General features: G+C 39.3%; 1 protein-coding gene across 2 annotated transcripts; it reads right to left on the bottom strand.

Moving 5' to 3' along the window:
* Nucleotides 1–2,811: 2,811 nt before the first annotated feature.
* Nucleotides 2,812–21,347, bottom strand: ddx43 (DEAD (Asp-Glu-Ala-Asp) box polypeptide 43). Of its 2 annotated transcripts, XM_023265483.3 has the most exons (17): nucleotides 17,687–18,064; nucleotides 17,381–17,436; nucleotides 15,383–15,500; nucleotides 14,400–14,567; nucleotides 14,091–14,172; nucleotides 11,585–11,744; nucleotides 8,150–8,268; nucleotides 7,887–7,997; nucleotides 7,660–7,801; nucleotides 7,325–7,425; nucleotides 5,652–5,739; nucleotides 5,322–5,449; nucleotides 5,107–5,216; nucleotides 4,879–5,017; nucleotides 4,686–4,773; nucleotides 3,265–3,507; nucleotides 2,812–3,104 (listed from the first exon to the last, which is right to left on the bottom strand). In XM_023265483.3, exons 1-16 carry the CDS (start codon nucleotides 17,991–17,993, stop codon nucleotides 3,280–3,282), a joined length of 2,145 nt encoding a protein of 714 aa, XP_023121251.2. In that variant the 5' UTR covers nucleotides 17,994–18,064; the 3' UTR covers nucleotides 2,812–3,104; nucleotides 3,265–3,279. The 2 variants fall into 2 exon arrangements, with proteins under 2 accessions (XP_023121251.2, XP_054874502.1); XM_055018527.1 differs by lacking the exons at nucleotides 17,381–17,436; nucleotides 17,687–18,064 and adding an exon at nucleotides 21,044–21,347.
* Between the last annotated feature and the right edge of the window lie 41 nt (nucleotides 21,348–21,388).

Genomic DNA, 21,388 nt, shown 5'->3' on the forward strand with positions numbered 1-21,388 from the left:
AAAGAAATGTGCTGGTTGCAATAAAAAAAAACACGCATTTTTATGGAATCCAGAGATAAAATTAGAGACCACAGTCTGACTCATCATGCCACTGATCAGTCCAATAAACATCCCGCTTCATCCACAGAGATCTTTGTCATCCTGTCAGGTGTTTAACACCTGGTGATTGTTCAGGAAACATGTCCAGGTTAACTGTAGATAATCACAACTTAACACAGGCTGCCTGGTTAATAACAAGACACAAAACTAATTAAAACCCACAACATAGAAGCTCGTCCACTGCTGTGTGTTAGTCTGAGTTCAGTGGAACAGATCCAGAGCAGAACTTCAGGTTTAACTCGGGTTTGTTCTCAGAAACACTCAGAGCCTCAGCAGCCTCCCATCAGAACATCACGCAGCAGAACATCAGCTGGATCTGATAAAATACATCAGAACAACACGCAGCAGAACATCAGCTGGATCTGATAAAATACATCAGAACAACACGCAGCAGAACATCAGCTGGATCTGATAAAATACATCAGAACATCACGCAGCAGAACATCAGCTGGATCTGATAAAATACATCAGAACAACACGCAGCAGAACATCAGCTGGATCTGATAAAATACATCAGAACATCACGCAGCAGAACATCAGCTGGATCTGATAAAATACATCAGAACAACACGCAGCAGAACATCAGCTGGATCTGATAAAATACATCAGAACACGCAGCAGAACATCAGCTGGATCTGATAAAATACATCAGAACAACACGCAGCAGAACATCAGCTGGATCTGATAAAATACATCAGAACAACACGCAGCAGAACATCAGCTGGATCTGATAAAATATATCAGAACAACACGCAGCAGAACATCAGCTGGATCTGATAAAATACATCAGAACAAACTGAGACCATGTTGTTAAAACTAGTCACTCAGAAAACAATAAAACACATTCAGTCCTCCGTCCTAACCGTCATTTCAGAGCACGTTAACCGCTGACAATATTAAATAAAAATGGAAGTAAAGTGATCCGATCTGGGCAAAACAAACAATATATTTGTGTGATTTGTGAGCCCTGGCTGGTTTAGAAATGGCAAAAAAAAAATCTGTTTAAAGATGTGGCAGAGGAAGACTAGAATACTTCCAGTGCTGTACAGTCTGAGTGATTAAACTACGCAGGTAGTTTGTGTTATATTCTTGTAATCCTTTTTACATCCTTGTGAAGGTGTTTATCAGACTGATCGGTGGCATGATGAGTCAGATTGTGGTCTCTAATTTTATCTCTGGATTCCATCGTTTCCTCTCACCGTTGATAAAAATACGTGTTTTTATTTCTCCAGCACATTTCTTTTTATTGTCTGTAGGTGATATTTACATGGATATAGACTTTATTAAGTAGTGATGTCGCCGTTTTTTGGCAGGTCTTCTTTATCTAGTATCTTTATTTCACACACAGCCAGGTGTGGTCGTTACGAAACATCTGGAGACAAAAACTATCAACAGTTAACCTGATCACCAGTTAACCTGATCACCAGTTAAACTGGAACACCAATAGATGACCAGTATTCCGTCATTGTTGTTCATGATGTTTTGCAACAAGATAATTCCTTAAATGTGAACATTTTCAGAATGTACCTTTTTGCACTAAAACACAGGAAACACTAGGAGTTGTGGTCATTTATAGGTTATTATGCTGTGATTTTACTGGTCACTGGAGATCAAACTGGGCTGAATGTGGAACCTGAACTAAGATGAGTTTGACCCTTCTGCTATAGCATGTTTTAAAACGATTCCACAGTGAATATTGACCTGAAGGCACAATTAGATATTTTCCCATAACTGTCAATCCAGACTCTTCATCTGTACCATGTTCAACACTGAGCTAACATTTAGCTCTGTATTATCATAAGAGTTCTGCTCTGAGTAACCAAAGATAACCTTTTTGAGGACTGTGTTCAAACACCGACTCTGATAGACTTGTCTAGCCTGAAATTCTGTAAGTTTGAAGACTGATATTTGTTAGTTTACTGTAAATATGGACAACCTAGTAGCAGTTCAGTGGGAGGAAAGCCCTTTTAGTTTACGCTGTTTTTAGTTCAGGAGCTTATGTAGAGACTTCCCATTTGTTGACCTTTAGTTTTCTCTGTTAGGGAAGTTCAGCATCGATCAGTGAACACCTGCTTGTTTCTCAGCTCCAAGGTTTCAATAAACTGCTGCTCTGAACTTCAACACTTTGCAGGTGGCCTTTCTTGGAAGTCGAAAGAGTCATTAAAAATAAATTACCTGCTATGAACAGTGTAAAAACACCTAAAAACCCTGGTTTCTGCTTTATATTAAAAAAAACCTGGAGGGAAAGCATGATTTTTTATATTCCTCAGTTACAGCTTCCTTATTAGAAGTGCTGACAGACTCAAGTTTCGTTCCTCTGCATCCAACTGTTTAACATACAATAGCTTGAATGACGTACCTCAGCAGGGAAGAAAAAGCTACTTAGCAAAAAATTAATGTGATGGATGATTGTGAAATATGAGTTTTTATAGGAAATCTAAGGCTGCAGATCTTTCAGTAAAACTCACGTCAGCAGAACGAAGTGGCTTCTTGTCATAAACTGCAGACGGGTTCTTGAACTCGACGGAGGGCATCACTTCCTGTAGCATAAAAATGTGTTGTTTAATGAACTGCCTGCGTTTGACTCTTATTTTTTTGTATTAAAATAAGATTTACCTTCGACAGCTTCCAGGCAGAATGAAAAGGCAAAAAGGAGGTGCAGAGTTTCATTAACATTTCAATCTACCAAACCAATAAGATAAACACTGGATGTCAAGTCTCTAAAATGAGAATTTATTAGACAGGCCTCTTCCTGCCCGAATCAACAAATTACACAACAAAATATTCAGAGTGAGTTACATAACAACGGTTGGTGAGTTTGAGACAGAGGAAAATCAGAAGTGTGCATTTTAAACATGTTTGAAATAAGAGAACAACACGATGACATCCAACTGCCACCAAATTATAAAGAAATGAACAAAAAAACCCAAACTTATCAATTACACAAAATACAAATAACTCAAAGCAAATGACAAAACGTGTTCTGTTCCAGATCCTGCTTCACCCTGTAGAGAAAAGAAGCACGAGAAAATTATTATTCCTCCATTACACTTCAATCATAAATAATCTAATTATTGTCTATTTATGCTTCAGACTCTCACTGACTCTCTCCATGTACGAGTCCTTTTAAATCCGTGTAGGAAACCCTGTTATGTGTGGACTTACACCAACAGTCACACATTAGAATCCCCAGTTTTGGCCACGATCCCTGCCGCCTCTCCCTCCGCCATCTCTTCTCCCCCATCCTCCTCCTCCTCCACCGCCACCTTGTCTTCCTCCACCTCCTCCTCCACTTCCTCCTCCTCTTCCTCCTCCTCGCTCCTGTCCTCCTCTTGCATTGCACAAGTCCTTCTCCCTCTTGTGCTTTTCGTATCTCTCTGCCATTAGAATCAGTTCCTCGGGGACTTCCTACAGCGGGATTCGGTTTAGTTAGAATTTGCAAAGTCGCAGTACTTCCAATTAAACTCTGATAAATTCAAATTGGAACCTAACATTTGCTTCTGCATTCATTAAACCATTCAGCTTTCAGGATGCTCATACAACCTCTGAAATCAACCTAAATCTTTCTGAATTTTAATCACTTGATGGTATTGAAGTGAAATACTAAAGAAAACACAAACACCAAAACCAAAAGATTAAGATCAAAGAGGCCTACCATATTTTCCAGACTACAAGTCGCTACTTTTTCTCACATGCTTTGAACCCTGCTAATTTATAGATTTTTACAGGCTAACGAGCTTCATGTAGCCAATACGTTGAGCCTCGTCACATCAGACCAATGAAACTGTTAGAATTAAATCAAACGCACTCAGAGTAAAATCTTCAGATCAGTCATTTTGCCCTTCATGCACACACCCTCATCATGTAAAACACATGAAGGAAAGCGTATGATGCGGCTTTTAAGTAAAGGTAATCGATCTGCCTGTCAAAGAAGGAAACAGAGCTGCTGCACGTCAGCTTGGCATCAATGAATCCATGGTGAGACGTTGGAGTCGGCAGCGTGAACTGACTCATTGCAAAAAGCCGTGTTACAGGCACTGTTCGGAAAAAAGCATTTATTTCATTAAAAGTTTAAAAAAATCTTTCTGTGTAAACATCTCATGTTACAACATGGATACCTGCAGTTTATAGACAAGTGCAGCTTATATATGTACAAAATTGTTCTCTTTAAATTTAGTGAGTGCGGCTTATTTTCAGGTGTGCTCAATAGTCCAGACATTACGGTATTTGTGATTGTGTTCTACGTGTTGATAACCTCAGAGGCCTTCTGTGGTTTTCTGGTTGTCAAAATATAATCACATGAACCGCTGTGCTGTGTTTTCACATTTACTTATTTATTTTGTTTTTTCTTAATCTTTTAATATTTTAATTAATATTATTTTATGACACCATATGTATTCTTCTCCAAGTCCTTTGTCTGTTTTCACTTTTTATGTTCTGTGTATTTTTCAATCAAAATGTGAAGCACTTTTGAAAGGTTCTATATAAATAAAATCTGATTAGGTGTATATTGAAAGCCTAACATTCCCATTTACTTTTTCAGTGGACTTTCTGTCACAAACATTTCCTGTCATGTGTTTGCTAACCTGTCCTGCTCGCTCCAGGATGGGAATCAGTTCAGGGGCCATCCTCCAGTTGTCTCTTGTTACCAGGGTAACAGCAGCACCTGAACGTCTGGAAGGAAAACACATCATCAGCAACAACAGTAAGATACTGGCGGTAACTTCCATCTCACGAGCCCAGAAGAACGCAGCGGTCCTTACGCCCAGACGCTCTCACCCTGCTCGGCCAGTGCGGCCCACGCGATGGACGTACTCCTCTATGTTGCGTGGGAAGTCAAAGTTAAAGACGTGCGTTATGTCATGGACGTCCAGACCTCGAGACGCCAAATCTGTGGCGACCAGGATCCGAACTCGACCTAGAAACAGATCCTCAGGTTAATTTGGTCCTTCAGCTTTGACATGAGGTCGCCTGTAGGTAAATGTAAGAGCAGCAAGTCTTCCATACTCTCTTTAAAGTCCTTGAGAGCCTCTTCACGGTCACACTGTTCACGGTCGCCATGGAGACTCTGCACAGCCAGACCCTGCAGACACATATCACTGGAGAGGTCGTCAGCCCTGATAGCGCAGACAAATGGAGACACAGAAGGGACTCAATGTGATTAAAGATCAGCTTCCTTCCTTGTTAACAGGCCAAATGACGCCGACCCGCTCCACACTCACATAAGCTTCTTGCCAACAAAGATGAGGACTTTATCTTGGGGCAGCATGTTTCTGATGAAGTCGAACACATAGGACTTCTTCTCCTCTTCATGAACGATCAGTACTGTTTGTTGCACCGTGTTAACCGCCTGAGAGCCAGAAAAACACAGAAAACATGAGAGATGGATTCAAAATATGAGCGCACTAGATCTAGACTACAACTGAGGAAAAAAAAATTGCTGGACCGTCTCTCCACTACTGAGAAAAATATAGAACAGTATACTCTGCATACACACTATCACCAAACACAAGCAGCCAGGTAACACATATAATAAAAGGATTTCCACCTACTGCCAGGTCCAGGGTGCCCACATACACCATCATGGGATTCTTTAGGTAGGATTTGGCCAAACGTCTCACTCCAGTGGGCCAGGTGGCACTGAAACATAGGATTTAAGACATTTTATTCAACCTCTAAACTGAACATTCTGCATCAAGAAAATCTCTGGAGCACATGAATGTCCCTTAAAAACTCCATTATTCATTATATTATAAAACAGATCATACATAACTTCACATTGGGCAGATATCCTTTTCCACAGCATTGCATATTCCCAGAACTTCTTACATATAAATATGAACATTAACAAACACTGAAGGATGAGTAATCCTGTCATGTTCATTAATCTTGTCATGCAGGGGTGTCCAACATGTGGTCCGTGGGCCAAAAGTGGTCCTCCAGAGGGTCCAATCCGACCCTCAAAGTGTAAAAATTCCAGAGAAGACATTAACTGCAGATTGTAAATTAGTAAAACTATCCATCCATCCATCCATTATCTATACACCGCTTAATCCTCACTAGGGTCATGGGGGGGCTGGAGTCTATCCCAGCTGACTCAGGCGAAGGCAGGGGACACCCTAGACAGGTCACCAGTCTGTCACAGGGCTACATACAGAGACAAACAATCACTCTCACATTCACACCTACGGGCAATTTAGAATGATCAATTAACCTCAGCATATTTTTGGACTGTGGGAGGAAGCCGGAGTACCCGGAGAAAACCCACGCATGCAGAGAACATGCAGAGAACATGCAAACTCCATGCAGAAAGATCCCGGGAAAGCCGGGACGCGAACCAGGGATCTTCTCGCTGCAAGGTGAAAGTGCTAACCACTACACCACTGTGCAGCCCTAGTAAAACTATAAATATAAAATAATTTCTAGACCATGACAAGTTGTTTGGATCAGAAAGTAAAATACTAGATTGTTCATTGTTCTATTGTCGTTTTGTGTCTTGTTTTTGTACTATTTTGTCTTATTTTTGTTGTTTTTGTCAGACTTTTGTCGTTTCTCATGTTTTTTCGTTGTTTCTCGTTTTGTGTTTCCTTGTCTCGCTTGTGTTTTTGTCTACTTTTTTGTTGTTTTGTTTCTTGCTTTTGTAATTTTTTTCTCGTTTTTGTCATTAGTCCATTTTTTTGTCATTTTGTAACATTTGTCTAATTTTTGGTCTTTTTTGTTTTGTTTCATGTAGCTTTGTCTCTTTTTTGTCATTTTTCCTTTTTGTCGCTTGTGTTTTTTTTTATCTTATTTTGTCATTTTGTGTTTTGCTTTATTCATTGTTTTGAGTATCATTTGTGTTGTTTTGTGGTTTTTTTTGTCTCGCTTAAGTTGTTTGTCTGCTTTTTTTGTTGTTTTGGTTCTTGCTTTTGTCATTTTTTGACAAATTTTTGTCATTTGTCCACTTTTTTGTCGCTTTGTAACATTTTTGTCTAATTTTTGTTTCGTGTTGTCTCGTTTTGGTCATTTTGTGTCTCATTTTTGTAATATTTTGTCTCGTTTTTATTGTTTTTGTCTCTTTTTTGTCTGACTTTGGTCGTTTTGATCATAAAGTAAAATCCTGTATCATTCAGTTCCAGATGACTAAATGTTGTGTTCCTTTGTCGACACACTGTGATCTGGAAGTTGTAATAAAAATGAATTTGACGCTCCTCATGTAACGACTGTTTGTTTAAATTGCTTCTACCTGGTCATGACGGTCTGTCGGTCTGGTCGGATGTCCAGAAGAATCTTCATAATCTGAGGTTCGAAGCCCATATCTAGCATACGGTCAGCCTCATCCAGCACCTTTCCACAATGATGAGAGCAGTATTGAAAACAGCTGTTCTCCCACACAACCCTTAAAACACACAAAGACATCAAACAAACTTTTTCTACATTAGTTTCTGGAACACGCAATACCTCCACAAGCTCACTGACAAGAGCTTGTTAACATGATATTGCGAGGCCAAATAGTCCGCTGGAGCCAGTGGAACAGTTCTTACTTTCAACAAAACAAATGAATGGACACAAAGAGCTGACCAAGTAGGTGATGGAGCGAAGGTTAATGAGCTCATTCATCTGTAGATCATTTAGTCGGCCCGGCGTGGCGATCACGATGTCTACTCCACCTTTCACCAGGTTGATCTGACCTCTTCTATCTCCTCCACCGTAGATGCAGATACTGTAAGAAAGGACAGAAGATCAGTAATGATCATGCTAGATGTATATTGGAAGTATTTATTGATTTTAAGCTCATTCTTAGTGACCTTTTGTAACCCTTATAGCGGTACTTGTTGCACTCTGTTTCAATCTGCAGGGCCAGCTCTCTGGTGGGAGTCAGCACCAACATTCCTGGACCTCCACGCTCATTTCTGGGTCTATCAGGGAATAAGAGACAAATAGAAAGTAAGAGTTTGGCAAATGAACTTGTACAATTAGTAGCGCTTCATATACTTGTAAGATACGAAAAGAAACAGTACTATAATGTGTGGAAAACTTAAATCAAGTCATATCAGGATGCTGGACTCACACTGGCTGTCCGTCCATGTGAATGAATCCTGGCAGCAGGTAGGCCAGTGTTTTCCCTGTTCCTGTCTGAGCAATAGCTATCAGGTCCTCTCCACTCAGTAGCACCGGCCACGCCTGAGACTGGTGAGGAAACAATGAGAAATGTGATCTTAGAGCTGTGTTGACCTATGAAGAACATTATCCCACACTATGTAAATTCCAGTGAACCAACGATGTAAAGAGCTGCTAGGTCAACAGAGGGCAAACTGCAGCAGCTTACACTCAAACACACCAGCACTGATTGCTGACACACATACATACAAACACACTGCACATTCTCACACTCTCACTTAGAGCTGAAGGCCGCTCCATGCCATGAAGACTTCCTGTGAGAACAAAAGATGCTGTGTTTAAGAGCTGATAAAATACTCATGACTGGAGTTGGTGTGTTGGCTAGAAGCTGTGACAAAATTGTAAGACTGAGAAAGAAGTCAGCAGCTAATGATGAAGGGACAACACATTAAGGAACATATGAATCAGAATAGGGAGTATCCGGGATCTTCTGATTGGAGGGATCATGTGCCAAGAGGCTGAGGACATGCCTGTGCACCAACGAAGAAATGGCTGAGTTTAAACAGTTTCTCTCCAACAGTTTTTGACCAAGGAGATTGTTGCAAATTCCATAAAAAGACTGTGTACAGGAGGTCCTCGACTTAGGTCAGAGTTTCGTTCCTACAGATCCATGTAAGTTGATTTTCGCTGTAAGTTGGAACTTCTGCGAAAATGTAAACAAAGCCGTTCCGTGCATCACAATATCAATCAGTTCTTCATAAAGTCATGAATACCATGACTTTCATGCATGTATGAATCATTTTACTAGAAGATAACAGAATATTGTAATGGACTGATATTGTTGTTGATGTTGAGGTTTCAATGTTTACTGTTCAGTTCCAGATTTACCTGATGTCAGTGAACGTGCCATGTTTAGTTAGCTCACCTCTGATTGGCTGAGAGTCAGCAGTAGAGAGCGCTGGGAACGGTGGCTAATTCTGGAGCTAAGTTATGGGGTTTTTCTAGTTATTCTGGTGTTGGCTACGGTCCACAGTAGCCTGTGTGAAGGTTCAATAAACCAGCAGAGAACCAGATAAAGTCTCACTCATTCATCACAGAGGGTCACTACAATATGTTGACCTGTTTTTACATCTTGACCCATGTTGGTCGGTGTTTCTTCCTGTTCCCAGCGTTTTATTCTATCTAATTTCCCTTCCATGGAGACGGCTTTCCTTTTCTTCTAAGCATAAGAAGAGTCTGACTTACGCTGGGAGCCATAATGAAGGACAAAAAGTTAGTGAATGTAACACAATCCAAGGTGGAGTACAACTGGAGAATGGAAACAAAGCCGTCTTACAGCGCTGTGTGACGACATTCCACGTAATGCTGTAGGTTGAGGACGTCTTAAACCGAGCACCTCCTGTACTGTGAACTTTATCCATTCCTGGGAAGACGCCTACAGATTAACATTTTATTAACAAAAGTCCTCTGAACAGTAATGGTCCTTGATATGAAACTACTTTGCATTGCAGAATAAACAACTTTAACTGAGGGAAGTTGCTCGTCTTCCATCTCAAAAACACACAACAAAATCAAACCCCCAATTAAACTAACAAAAAACCTGCATCTTAGATCAAAATGTTATCTAAACAATCAATATAATAGATTTATTCAAAGTCAAAAAAATTAACTACCAACACTTGAAAAAGACATTATTTACAGAATGATCATGTTTGCTGTATGTGTTCATAAAATCAGGATGATTTATAATTTTTAAGAGGTTAGCCAAACATTAGAGCAATTTCTTGATGAAGACAGACAAAAGCAATAACGCAATACCTGAGAATGCAAGACATGACAAGAACAGACTGAACAGGTTGGCACAGATACCACTAATACCCTCATACCAACAGGTATTACTTGGCAGGAAGTGTGTAAGAAAATAAAGGGTTGGGCAGAGCAGCACAATACTGAGCAGCTAATAAAACTGCAAACCTGTAATACTGCATTCAGTCTGACTAAACCTCTTATCATGAAATGAAAGTGAAACTTGAGAGAGATGATGCAGTTTCATTTCCCTCTTTGCAGCAGATTAGTCGTAAATTTGCACTGACACTGGTGTGCTGGGAAACATCTCTCACCTGCGAACAACTATGGAAAAATACCTAAAATTTCATCACTGGAAATGCAGCTTCATTGATCTAATGAAACACCAGTGATGTACTTTTAAATATTACATCAATTAATATCTGAATGTTAGAAAACCTTTAGCTCTTACACTTTAGGCTCAGTTTATGTATGAATAAAAGAAATCTGCTCAATATCTGCCACTGAAACTACCTATAGCCTGGCTGCTGCTTTGTTTTCTGACATTGTAACTGGCTCACTCATCTATGTGGACTGAAACCACAAACGTGTGTGAATTTGTGGTGCAAAAGTTAAGAATGAAATATTTTTTTACTTGGTTCTAAACACACTGTGCCATCAAGCTTTGGGGTTTCATACATCTACGTAGACACACAACAACTTTCCTTTCATTTCTGCATTCTGGGGAGGCAACCAGAGATGAAAAAAGGCCCGATTTCTCATCGAGGTTCCCGTAAATGGTGGTATTTCTAAATAGGGATCTTTGTCACATCGTGGAAACTGCCCGAGGCTACACTTACAGCAAACAGGACGGATCACTGCAGGAGCGTCTCACCACAGACAATGAAAGACGTGGAAAGTTTTGCTCCATAATACGATGTGTAGTCTTTGAAGTGGTAATTAAAAACTCTGCATGACACATTCACAGGACAGAGGGAAATGCATCTCACTGACTGTAAGAAAGCACTTGTACTCAGAAAAGAACTCTACATATTACTGATAAGTGATTAACTTCACGTCTGAGTCACTTTGTACATTTTACTATCTCTACTTTGTGTTATTTTCCCATAGTTTATAGTTTCCTTCCTCATAGCACAGATTTGCACATTCCTATTTATCCGTTTACCACTGGTGTATATTGCTTTTGTAATTTCCCTTATATTTCCATTTTTATTTATTTACTTCTACTGCTCACAACCAGGACCCGAGTACTAATTTCGTGCCATCTCATGTGAATACGTGTGCTGGTATGACAATAAAGAACCCTGAGTCCTAGCATCGCCAATGTGAATGAACAATGCACCATTTATCAGGTCATTTTCTTTCCATTTCAAGGTGAAAAGAAAAAACAGCACACAAACTCTCACTAGGAGTTACCAGCAGCCAGATCTGATCTCATCCAGATATAACTTACTAGGCACATGCTACTTCTCTGTGTTCACCTGATAAACCACACTGTAGTGGAGAATGAGATTCTAATTCATTTACAAGAACGGTCAGAACATAACAACATAAAGCTGGCCAGGGGTTGGAGTCATACCTGGATGGGGGTTGGTTTAACAAAGCCGACCCGGTCTATGTTCTCCATGATCTCTGGGTAAAGCTCGAAGGCCTCCAAAAAGCTACGACAGGGATTAGGAATGGGCCGCTTCTGCCCTTCCTCCTTCAGGTCATCCACAAAGATGTTGTTATTCTCCTTCCTGTGGAAAAATACAACAAAAACGTGGTGGAACTGGCTGAAACGTAGAGCGGTTGATTCCAAACCACAAAACCATGCTAGAAAGACGGGTATACAATGAGATTAGCAGTAGCTTCTGTTCAGAGACCACATTTAGTCCAAACTTTGCAGTATTCTAAACACTCCATTAAAATCAAAAGTACAGAGTTCAGTGTGGTGTTTTTTCCTTCTTTGCTCACAAGTTGGACAAATACTAGTAGTCCAACTTTCAATGACAACTTTTTTGGGTAAAAGCAAACTATTAGGGGAAACGCATTCAAAGTCCAGAAATAAAGAAAACATTTAAAAGTGAAAGACTTTGGAATACTGGCAAATCAAGAGCTTGCCGACTGACAGCAGGACCCAAAGTAGGCATTATTTAGGTTAACCGAGTACAAACGAAAACCTAAATGTTACCTTTTCACTAGGAAAAAAAAAACAAAACATAAGTGACATAACAGCAGCCTGAGGAATACATCATACCTGCTTTGACTTGGACCTGTGTCCATTTCTTGCCCTCGTATCCTAGATTATTTCTGGTGTAGACATTTGTAATGTGCTTCTTTTTGCATGTGTTTACCCTAGCATATGTATTTTTGTATGTGCATTGCATGCACGTTGTCTTTAAAGGCTGGCATACAGAACATTTTCAATGCAAAATAAATTTAATCAAGAGGAATTTGCAAAGAACCAGAGACAGCTGATAAAATGGGTTCTAAAGCCACACAGATCAGAGCTCAATCCAACAGCACAACCAGAAATGGACAACTTTAACTCTTTATTCGCAGCTTCTTTCCTTCTCTTCCCCAAAGATGCTGACTCTTTCATCCATGTTTTGAGACCCTGATGATTGAGAACCACTTAGAAATACAAGAAGGCTTGTATGTATACAGTAATGCCATCTTACAGCCTGTCCTGCTGAGATGACACATAAAGAAAGAGGAGGTGGAAAAATGGTGCCACCTATTTGTCTGAGGGAAAAGTACTGGTAGTAGAAATACAAAACAATTACATAAAATTGGAGGCTTTAACATTTTTTCTAAGCCTGTAAATGAAATTTAAAAAAAAAAAAAAAAAATATCAAACTCACCACAAACATGCATTAAAACTAAGCAATATATTTGAAATTGATCACAAATCCAAAATAATTTATTTTACAATAATGATATCTATATCTACACAACATATGCAAATATCACATAAAATACCCAAAATACGTTACTCAAAACATCTAATGCAATGTTCTGTACTACTTGAAATAAAACTCTTCAAATGTCTCAAACAAAACCTGACATAACAATGTAGGTCGCATTTCATTATAATTTGCTTGCTTTGCCTTTATTTGGACAAGAGAAATCAATAAAACTAAATGCAAAAATCCTAGTAAACATAACATTGCTTCATTAAAGTATTCAGACTGTTGTAGATTTAATTTCAAATTGATAAAATCTGCATTTTTGGCCATCATTTTAAACACAATAACCCATAAAAGTGAAAACATGTTTTCAGAAATGTATGCAAATTTATTAAAAATCCAAATCTTGAAATGTCTCATTTACAAAAAGTACTCAGACTTTTACTCAGTACTTTGTAGAAGCTCCTTTGGTAGGAATTACAGATTAAAATCTTTTTAGTTAAGTTCCTACAGACTTTGCAGACCTGGATTTGGACCGTTTATCACAGTACTTATCACAGATGTTCGTCAGTTCTGGATGACTGGATGAGAAGCATCTTAGCTGCCATCTGCTGGTCTCTCCACAGATGTTCTGCTTAACTTGGTCCAAGCCAGAGCTTTAGTTGTGTCCAGATACTTTCTTGGATTTTATGCTCAGGTGTTTTTCCTGACATGGAATTCTAGGACCTTATATACACAAATGTGTGCATAAACTTTGTCCAGTCCTTTCAATTTGCCACAGGGGGATGCTGGTGAAGGGCAGTTAATGCAAACTGGTGGAACTTGATCACAATTTTAGAGCAACAGCAAAGAATCTGAATACTTTTGCAAATGACAGATCTCAGTTGTTTATGTTAATTTCTTACTAAACATGTTATCACTTTGTCATCGTGGGTTACTGAGTGCTGATTAATGTGCAAAACGGCACTTTTATCAATTTAAATGTTAAATTGGAGCATGTTAAGATTTTCTAATTTACAAGAAACACCTGCAGAAGCAATCCCCAGTTTAAGGCATTTGACTGTAGCTCTCTGAAATAAAACTGGTATCTAGCATGTAATATAACGTCGGCATTTGCAGTAGTATGTGTAGTAGTACATGCACACACAAGTTGACAAACACATGTAATAAAAATGGTAACACTTTCAGATTTACCTCCATTCACTGACTTCCTCTGCTGTAAGCATGGACACACTCTCCGCCTCAATGTAAAACTTCTTCTTCAAGGGTGGGAGGTCTGAGAGAAGCAGCAAATATTACAGAGTTTAAGGTCATGGAGGACACCCATTCATTTACCTAAGCATCCAAAAAACACCTCTAAGAATAAAAAAGGACCACAATTTCCATTAATCACTGCTCTGACTTGTCATCATTGTTTAAATTGTTAAGTTTGATTGTGTTGCAGAAGGGCCATATCACACTGTTTTATTGCTAAAACATTTGTGACAATATCTGAAGCCTCACCCTTCCACTTGAGCTCTTCATACTTGTCCTTGTTCTCCCGGATGGTGGTCCAGTCTATGGAAGGTGGCGCCAAGACAACGTTTGCAGTTTGTAATTCTGTGGAAGACCAGACAGAGCTGTTCCTTACTCCATCACCTCCTCCACCATAGTCTGGTCTCCTGCCAGCGCCTGAGAAGCAGAGAAGTACACGACTGGTTTTCTTTTCTTTTTTCAAATTTTTTCTTTATTGATGGACAGTTAGTAGTTGGGAATAACACACCACCTTACAATCTTTAATTGCAATAGCACCACCTGTTATTTTCTATCCCTGTTCATCCTGTTCGTCCTGTCCAGTCTTTGTTTCCCCCACACATCACTGAGGTGTAGCACTGCCCTCCCTGGCTTATAATAGGGAATTCTAATAAAGAATGTCTGCTTAGCTTTCAGGGAGGGCCGGTGATGGTCACACACATGCACTAAATATTAAAATATTTGGCTGCAAGACTAAAATATGCATCAATCTCATACAATGTTGACACCTCTTTTGTGGAGTTAAACAATGAGAACAAATGCAGACAAAAAAAAAAAAAAAGACGTACGCTACAGAAAATTATATGCCATTGACAAACTGTAACCCAGTACCAGCGAGAAACAGAACTTTACATTGTTATTTATGGGCTCAATACATAAATTAACAGGTCATAAATACCCTGTAACTGTCACATTTCTTTCCTCAGCTTAACTAAATTAGTCATTGGCATTTGGTATTGTGAATAATATTTGCATATAATTCGCTAGGGCATCCAAAAATAGACAAGTAATTCTCTCACATAGAACGCAATTCCTGAGACTAATTTATAACATTAAATGTGATGGTAAGATCCCTTTATGGCTGCAAAAGGATCACTGGCATGAGACACATCTGATCACACAAATATGTCATTAGCCTAGAGGTCAATTATTAAGATAGAGGTCAACATTTTCTATAAAAATATATTTCATACCATGGGAAAATCGAGAGCCGCCTTCTGCCACCAGGTCCTCAATCATCTCCTTAGCTTTCTGCTGGGCAGCAGACTGTCCAAAGATGACCACCTCTGGTTCATAGTCCCCCTTATTAATCTAAAAGACCAACAGCAAAATTACAGCCAGCATCAAAACGACATCCTATCTGTGCATCCAAAGCAGGGTTTCTGTGGTGTCAGATTGGGCACTATGGAGGACACGTGTTCCCACACAGTAAAGGCAGTGAGTGTGGTACTCATGCTATTAGACATGAATGTTTGATTTTTCCTTTTTGTTTCTAACCATTTGATAAAACCTTGAATAAAGTCTTGTTTTTAGATTGAGTAGATTATTGTTATTCTCAGTTCCCAGGGTCTATAAGAGACCATCTCATGTCATCAGCAGCACTGCACATGCAAAGGCCTAGAGTGGTTTCCTGCTGACATTCAAGGCGTAGCACTACTCAGAAGTTGTCAACTCTCACATTATGCCTAAAACTAAACAATTATGTGAAGCCACAAAGGCAGCCATCATGAGTGAGAGACAGGTAGCGGAAAAACTGAAGATCTCCAAGACAGCCGTTCATTCCACCAAGAAAAAACAAGCCCAACATGGTTCTACCAAACTGCTAGCTGGTCAGGAAACGTCTTTCTACCCACCAGATGACCGTCACTCATACGTTCCTGTCAGGAATCATCCTCAGACCTCCAGGGACCTTAAGAATGAGTGGACACCATGGAGAAATGGGACTTGTTCTTCAAGGACAGTTGGAAAGCCACTTGTTGAAGCTGGTCTGAAGTCCCACAGGGCAGGAAGAAGCCCTTCATCAAGGAAAGGCAGAGGAAAGCTGGTTACTCTTTGCTGGGATCACAAGGATTGAACTGTTGATGATTGGACTAAGGTTCTCTTTAGGGATGAATCCAGTTTTCAGTTGATGTCCACTCCAGCCAACTTACTGGTTAGGAGGAAGCCTGGAGAAGCTACAAACCAGACTGTCTGCCCCTACAGTAAAACATGGGGGTGGATCAGTGACCATCTGGGGTAGTTTCAGTCTGGGTGGAACAGGGTGAATGAACCAGGTCATGTTTGGGACTACTCTGGAAAACACTCTTCTTCCATCAGCTGGAAAACTCTTTCCTGCCTCCAATGACTGGATTTTCCAACAAGACAAGGTCAGTTAAAGCCTGGATGGAGAACTAGAACATTGGAACCATGCCTTGGCTGCTCAATCACCAGATCTAAATCCATCTGAAAACCTGTGGAAAATCATCAAACGCTAAATGGAGAACCACAAAAACAAAGCAGATTAGTTAGAATTAGTGCAACAGGAATGGGCTGCTGTGACAGCAGAACAATGTCAGAAGCTGGTGGAGAGCAGCCAAGACACATGGATGCAGTCATCAGAAACTATGGTTATGAATCAGTACTAACTTCTGTGTGGATCATGGGACTAAAACAGACAGAAAAGAAAACATGGAATCCTAAAAGCTGTTTCTGGCAGAACAATCCCATAGCTACTGATGGAAGAACTGAAGAGATTTTGGTTATCAGCAAGAAAAACATGGAAAATGTCTGATATCAGCTCTGAAATTAAACTCTTATCAGCTATTTTTGTTGTTATCATTTTATTTATCCAAACAAATGTACCTTTAGCTATACCAGGAATTAAAATGAACAAGAAATTGAAGAAAACAAGGGTGGTCTGATCATTTTTCCATGACTGTATGTGTAGATAGATAGATTGATTTTAGTAACGTTGAAGTCTTTAGGGTCACTTAAAACTGACTACAGCTAATACTCTGATTTTCCTCATTTATTGACATTAGCCAACATAGACAAAGAGAAATACTTCCTTCTTGTTTCTTCCTCAGAGCCTTGGACAAACACTGTTGTCCAAGCTATATTAAATATAATTAGGAACATGCAACAAACAGCTTTCAATAATAAACTGTGCATTTCGACATTATTTGAGGGGTTCTATTTTAGCAGTCACTCGCCTTTATCCTTGCCCCGGTGCTGTCTTCAAGTTCGCGGATTTTGGCTCCTCCTCGACCTTTAAACAGGATTATATATATATTTAAGTTTGACCAAAATATGTTCACATCGCTGTTTAAAAGGTGAAAACAAATGTGAATAGGTCACATCGCTGTGGAGGAAGTCTGAAAACGGTGTATGAGAGCTGGCAGCTTGAACTCCACTATGCTAGGCTGCTTTAGCAAGGCTAGCTAATGCTAATGAAAAGCTAAATGCGACGTAGCTGGGATTGCTATAGTTAAGCTAGCCCTAATTAAAGTCAGACCTACCAATGATCCTCCCAATTACAGCACTGTCCACGGTGAATGTCACAGGCCGGGAAGAGTCCAACTTGAAGTTGTCGAAAGTCTGTCTTTGTCCTCCGTTTCTCCACCGTTTGGACTGGGAGCCCTCGCCGCTATCGTTAGCTCTGCCTTCACTAAAGGCTCCAAACCGGCCACAACTTCTCACACCGAAATGTACATTTTGTCCTTGGCGGTCATTAAAGGACACTTTCCTCTCAATCGGGGCTGATTTGGCCACAGGTTTCTGGATAACAACGCCGTCCTCGTCGTACTCGTCCTCCCAGTCGGACATTTTAAATTCGGCAGTTCGCTCCTTCGCTGACCTCCGTCAACCGTCAATCAAGCCCGCGGTGCCTTCACGTCCTCTCTGTAAACGGCGGCTTCCAGATAGATTTGGGCCTCATTTGTGTTCATATTATACGCATAAGGTGGCTTGTTGAGTATTAAAGAGTGAAAATCTAAGTTTAGCATAAACCGTGGCAGAACCTGGCAAAAATCGACATTTTTTTAGACACCATACCCACAGAAAGTTACTAAAATTATGGTTTTTTTGGTTATCATTTGTTAACTGCCATTTAGAAATACATGAAAGCTCATATACTGTATAATTTGTGTTTCATATAGACTTCAGTGGATAAAAAATACAAAAAGTTGCTAAAGTTGTGCTTTTCTTTTTGTTGTTAGTGCTCATGAGATATTAACAATGTAAATTACATATGTACAGTGAGAACTCTCGAGAACTCTATTTTCTTGACTCTTCTCTCAAACTATTTGTTATCTCTATCCCAAATGTGAATTTTTCTGTCCTCAAATGAGTGTTCTTTATCTTTTAGACGCAAGTTGACTTGCTACGTTTTGTCCTGAGTCTTTGACTCTGTTGTGTTGTGACGTGCTCCTGGAGATTATGCTTCACAGGTCAGTTTGAAATGAAGAAACCTCTTGGATGACAGAAGAAGCATCTTCAAGTAGTCATGTTGTCTGCTGAGGCTACATTCAACACAAACATCCAGTCATTTGTCTTACGTTTTCTCTTTTTTTTTTGCTGGTGCTTGGTCAGTATTGCATTATTAAGCAAATGCACTTGTTCCCACAGCTCTTCACAGTGGTTTTCACGAACACACTTTAATTAAAACATGCACAGATTTTTTTTACTTGCATATAAAACAGATGCTTTTTATACTGTCAAAACACCTATTAATAACAAAATATGAATCTTTAAATAGCTTAAAAGTCAGTGTAAACATTTTGTGATTGATCAAAACTATTTTCATGTATGTGGTTTTAAAAAAAAAAGGTCTACCTGAAAATTTGCAGTTCCTAAATGTAAATCGACAGATTATATTGACAAAAAAAGAAACAGTTTAGTTAATTCTTACTTTATTAATGAATAATAAAATTATTTTTACATTTCTCATCCAGAGAACATAATGTGCACTTTAATAAATTAATTCCAAAGTAATAATAATGTTAACATTATCAAGCTTTAAGGCCAGTTGTGTAATAAATTACTGTTCAAGCAGTAGAGAAATGGTATTATTAGCCATCAAAGCCATTACAAAGTCTGTGGCTAAAGCTACATGACCTAAATGAACTGGATGCCCAAATCAAAATGAGCAGTTTTACTTCAACTATACAGTATGTTATAGGCTGTAGGCAAATGAGGCCTTTATATCTCTATGAAGGAAAAAAACAAAAGGCTTTTCATATGCAAGAAAGGCACCCTGAAGCAATTTACGGATTGCAATAATGAGCATGTTCTACGGGGCAATAATCCATCTCATTGCCCAACTGGCTGGGAGTTTGTGGGCTTTTAAGTTCATTCAGTATGTGTTTAATGTCATGCTCTGACGTACTGGACAGTTTTGGTTGGCCTCTTTTCATATTTAGCAAAACTCAAGAACTGCAACAAATCTATTCCAATATTAAGCATTAAACTACCGTGTCACATTTCCAGGCTCCTCAAACTCACCAGAAACCACTGTGCTTTCATGACGATAATATAGTTCATCATAGCAGAACAACGCTTGCATGGGCAAAAGAATATTTGAAAAAAAAAAATCCATCTACGAGTGTTAACAGCTGTCATTTGTTAGAGGATAATATTTGTTAGAATCACCTACAAAATGTTAATTTGCTAAGCCTTATTCACTGGGGAGTATAAGTGAAAACAATAGACGAATAAGGGACGTCATTAGCACATTAGGATACATTTTTAAGACTGCTGCGACTGCATAACAAAACAAACGGCTGACAGAAATTAAGATGGCTGGCGTGGTTTTGTGCATAATTCTCATTGAAGAGCAGTCGCCATCTACGAGCAGGAAAGCAATGGAAACAATGGCAGTTAAGACACTTGCAGCACAAACACTTTTCAATAAGCCTGTCAGTGAAAACATTTGAATTAGCGCCGAACAATTAATGAAAATTTGAAACAATGCATTTAGCACATTAGAAAGATTGCAATTTAGGACATAGAAGTGTGACTCAGGATTTAAACTGGCCTGTTAATGGTTTTACATGTATGAGAGTCATGCTTTTGATGGTATCTCATGCTCTAATGCCCCATCAGGTTTTCAATCAGTCTCACAGTGAAAACCAAACTGAAGCTTGACTTTAAACATATTGCAGATCAAATTGCAATATCTTTAAAAAAAAAAAAAACAAAACACAAAAATCTGCCCTATTTTGAAAATGGACGAAACTGTATTAAATGCGGTTATGCACTGAACTGAATGAAAAGGACGTGCATGCACATTCAAAACCCTGGTAAATTCTAAACTACCTTTTGCAAGGCTGCAGAAGAGGTAAAAGGGGACCACATTTAATCAAATCTCACAATATTTTTATTTATTTCCTGCAGAAAATGCAGAAGTAGTGCGGACTGTACTGAGATTATTCTCTCCTATCTTATTATGTGAATATATTAAACGCTGACCTTGTCAGCACGTGGATAAAGTAACAACATGCATACTGGATCAACACCAGTGCATGTGCAGTATATGATTATTATGGGCCCCTCAGGTGGATATGATATAAATGGTATCTGTTGATGGCACATTTTGGTTAATTTTTGTTGTTCCAGACCAGGTAGAGGGAATAATGTCAATCCAGCAGCCTATAATAAACTTTCATACACATGGTGCACCCAGCACCCATTAAAAAGAAAGGGTTTGTCAAAAAACCAAAACAATAACATTAAATGGCCTTTAAATGTTGTATGCTTGTTAGAAAATTGAATATTTAGTGGGTTATCCATATAACTGGCCATATAGGTTTCAACTACTATCAAATTAGTTCAAATTAGAATATAATAATCTTCATATAGGCAGATTTTGTTCGTACCGCTTCATGAAAGGTTTGGAGGCGATGTTTTCTCAACATGCAGGAAGTCATCCAGGCCGGCTGCTCTCAACCGCTTCGACATGCAGCTTCTCATGCTTGGCAGAGGAAGCCCCCTTAATACAGCAATTCAGCATTCAGACACCCAAGTCGCCAGGCTGCCGTCCAGAACCGAGCAGGAGGTGGTAAAGGGACTGCTGATGGGACGTTTTTTCCTGCATCCAAATTTACTGACAACTTGCTGACAGGTGAAACTAAGCAACTGTATCAGCGTAAACTAACATTTCTGCAGTGAAATGAACAGAATGACACATCTGTGGTCTGAAAACATGCTGAGGGTTTGACCTC

Source organism: Amphiprion ocellaris, chromosome 16, assembly GCF_022539595.1.
Source record: "Amphiprion ocellaris isolate individual 3 ecotype Okinawa chromosome 16, ASM2253959v1, whole genome shotgun sequence".
Classification (NCBI taxonomy): Eukaryota; Metazoa; Chordata; class Actinopteri; family Pomacentridae; genus Amphiprion; species Amphiprion ocellaris.

Excerpts from the sequence above, each read along its gene's own strand:
- ddx43 (XM_023265483.3), bottom strand. The coding sequence starts at position 17,993 with ATGTCCGACTGGGAGGACGAGTACGACGAGGACGGCGTTGTTATCCAG. Across the intron at positions 17,437-17,686 it reads TGTAATTGGGAGGATCATTG|GTCGAGGAGGAGCCAAAATC; the intron begins GTAGGTCTGACT and ends TCCTGTTTAAAG. Across the intron at positions 7,802-7,886 it reads CGCTATAAGGGTTACAAAAG|TATCTGCATCTACGGTGGAG; the intron begins GTCACTAAGAAT and ends CCTTTCTTACAG.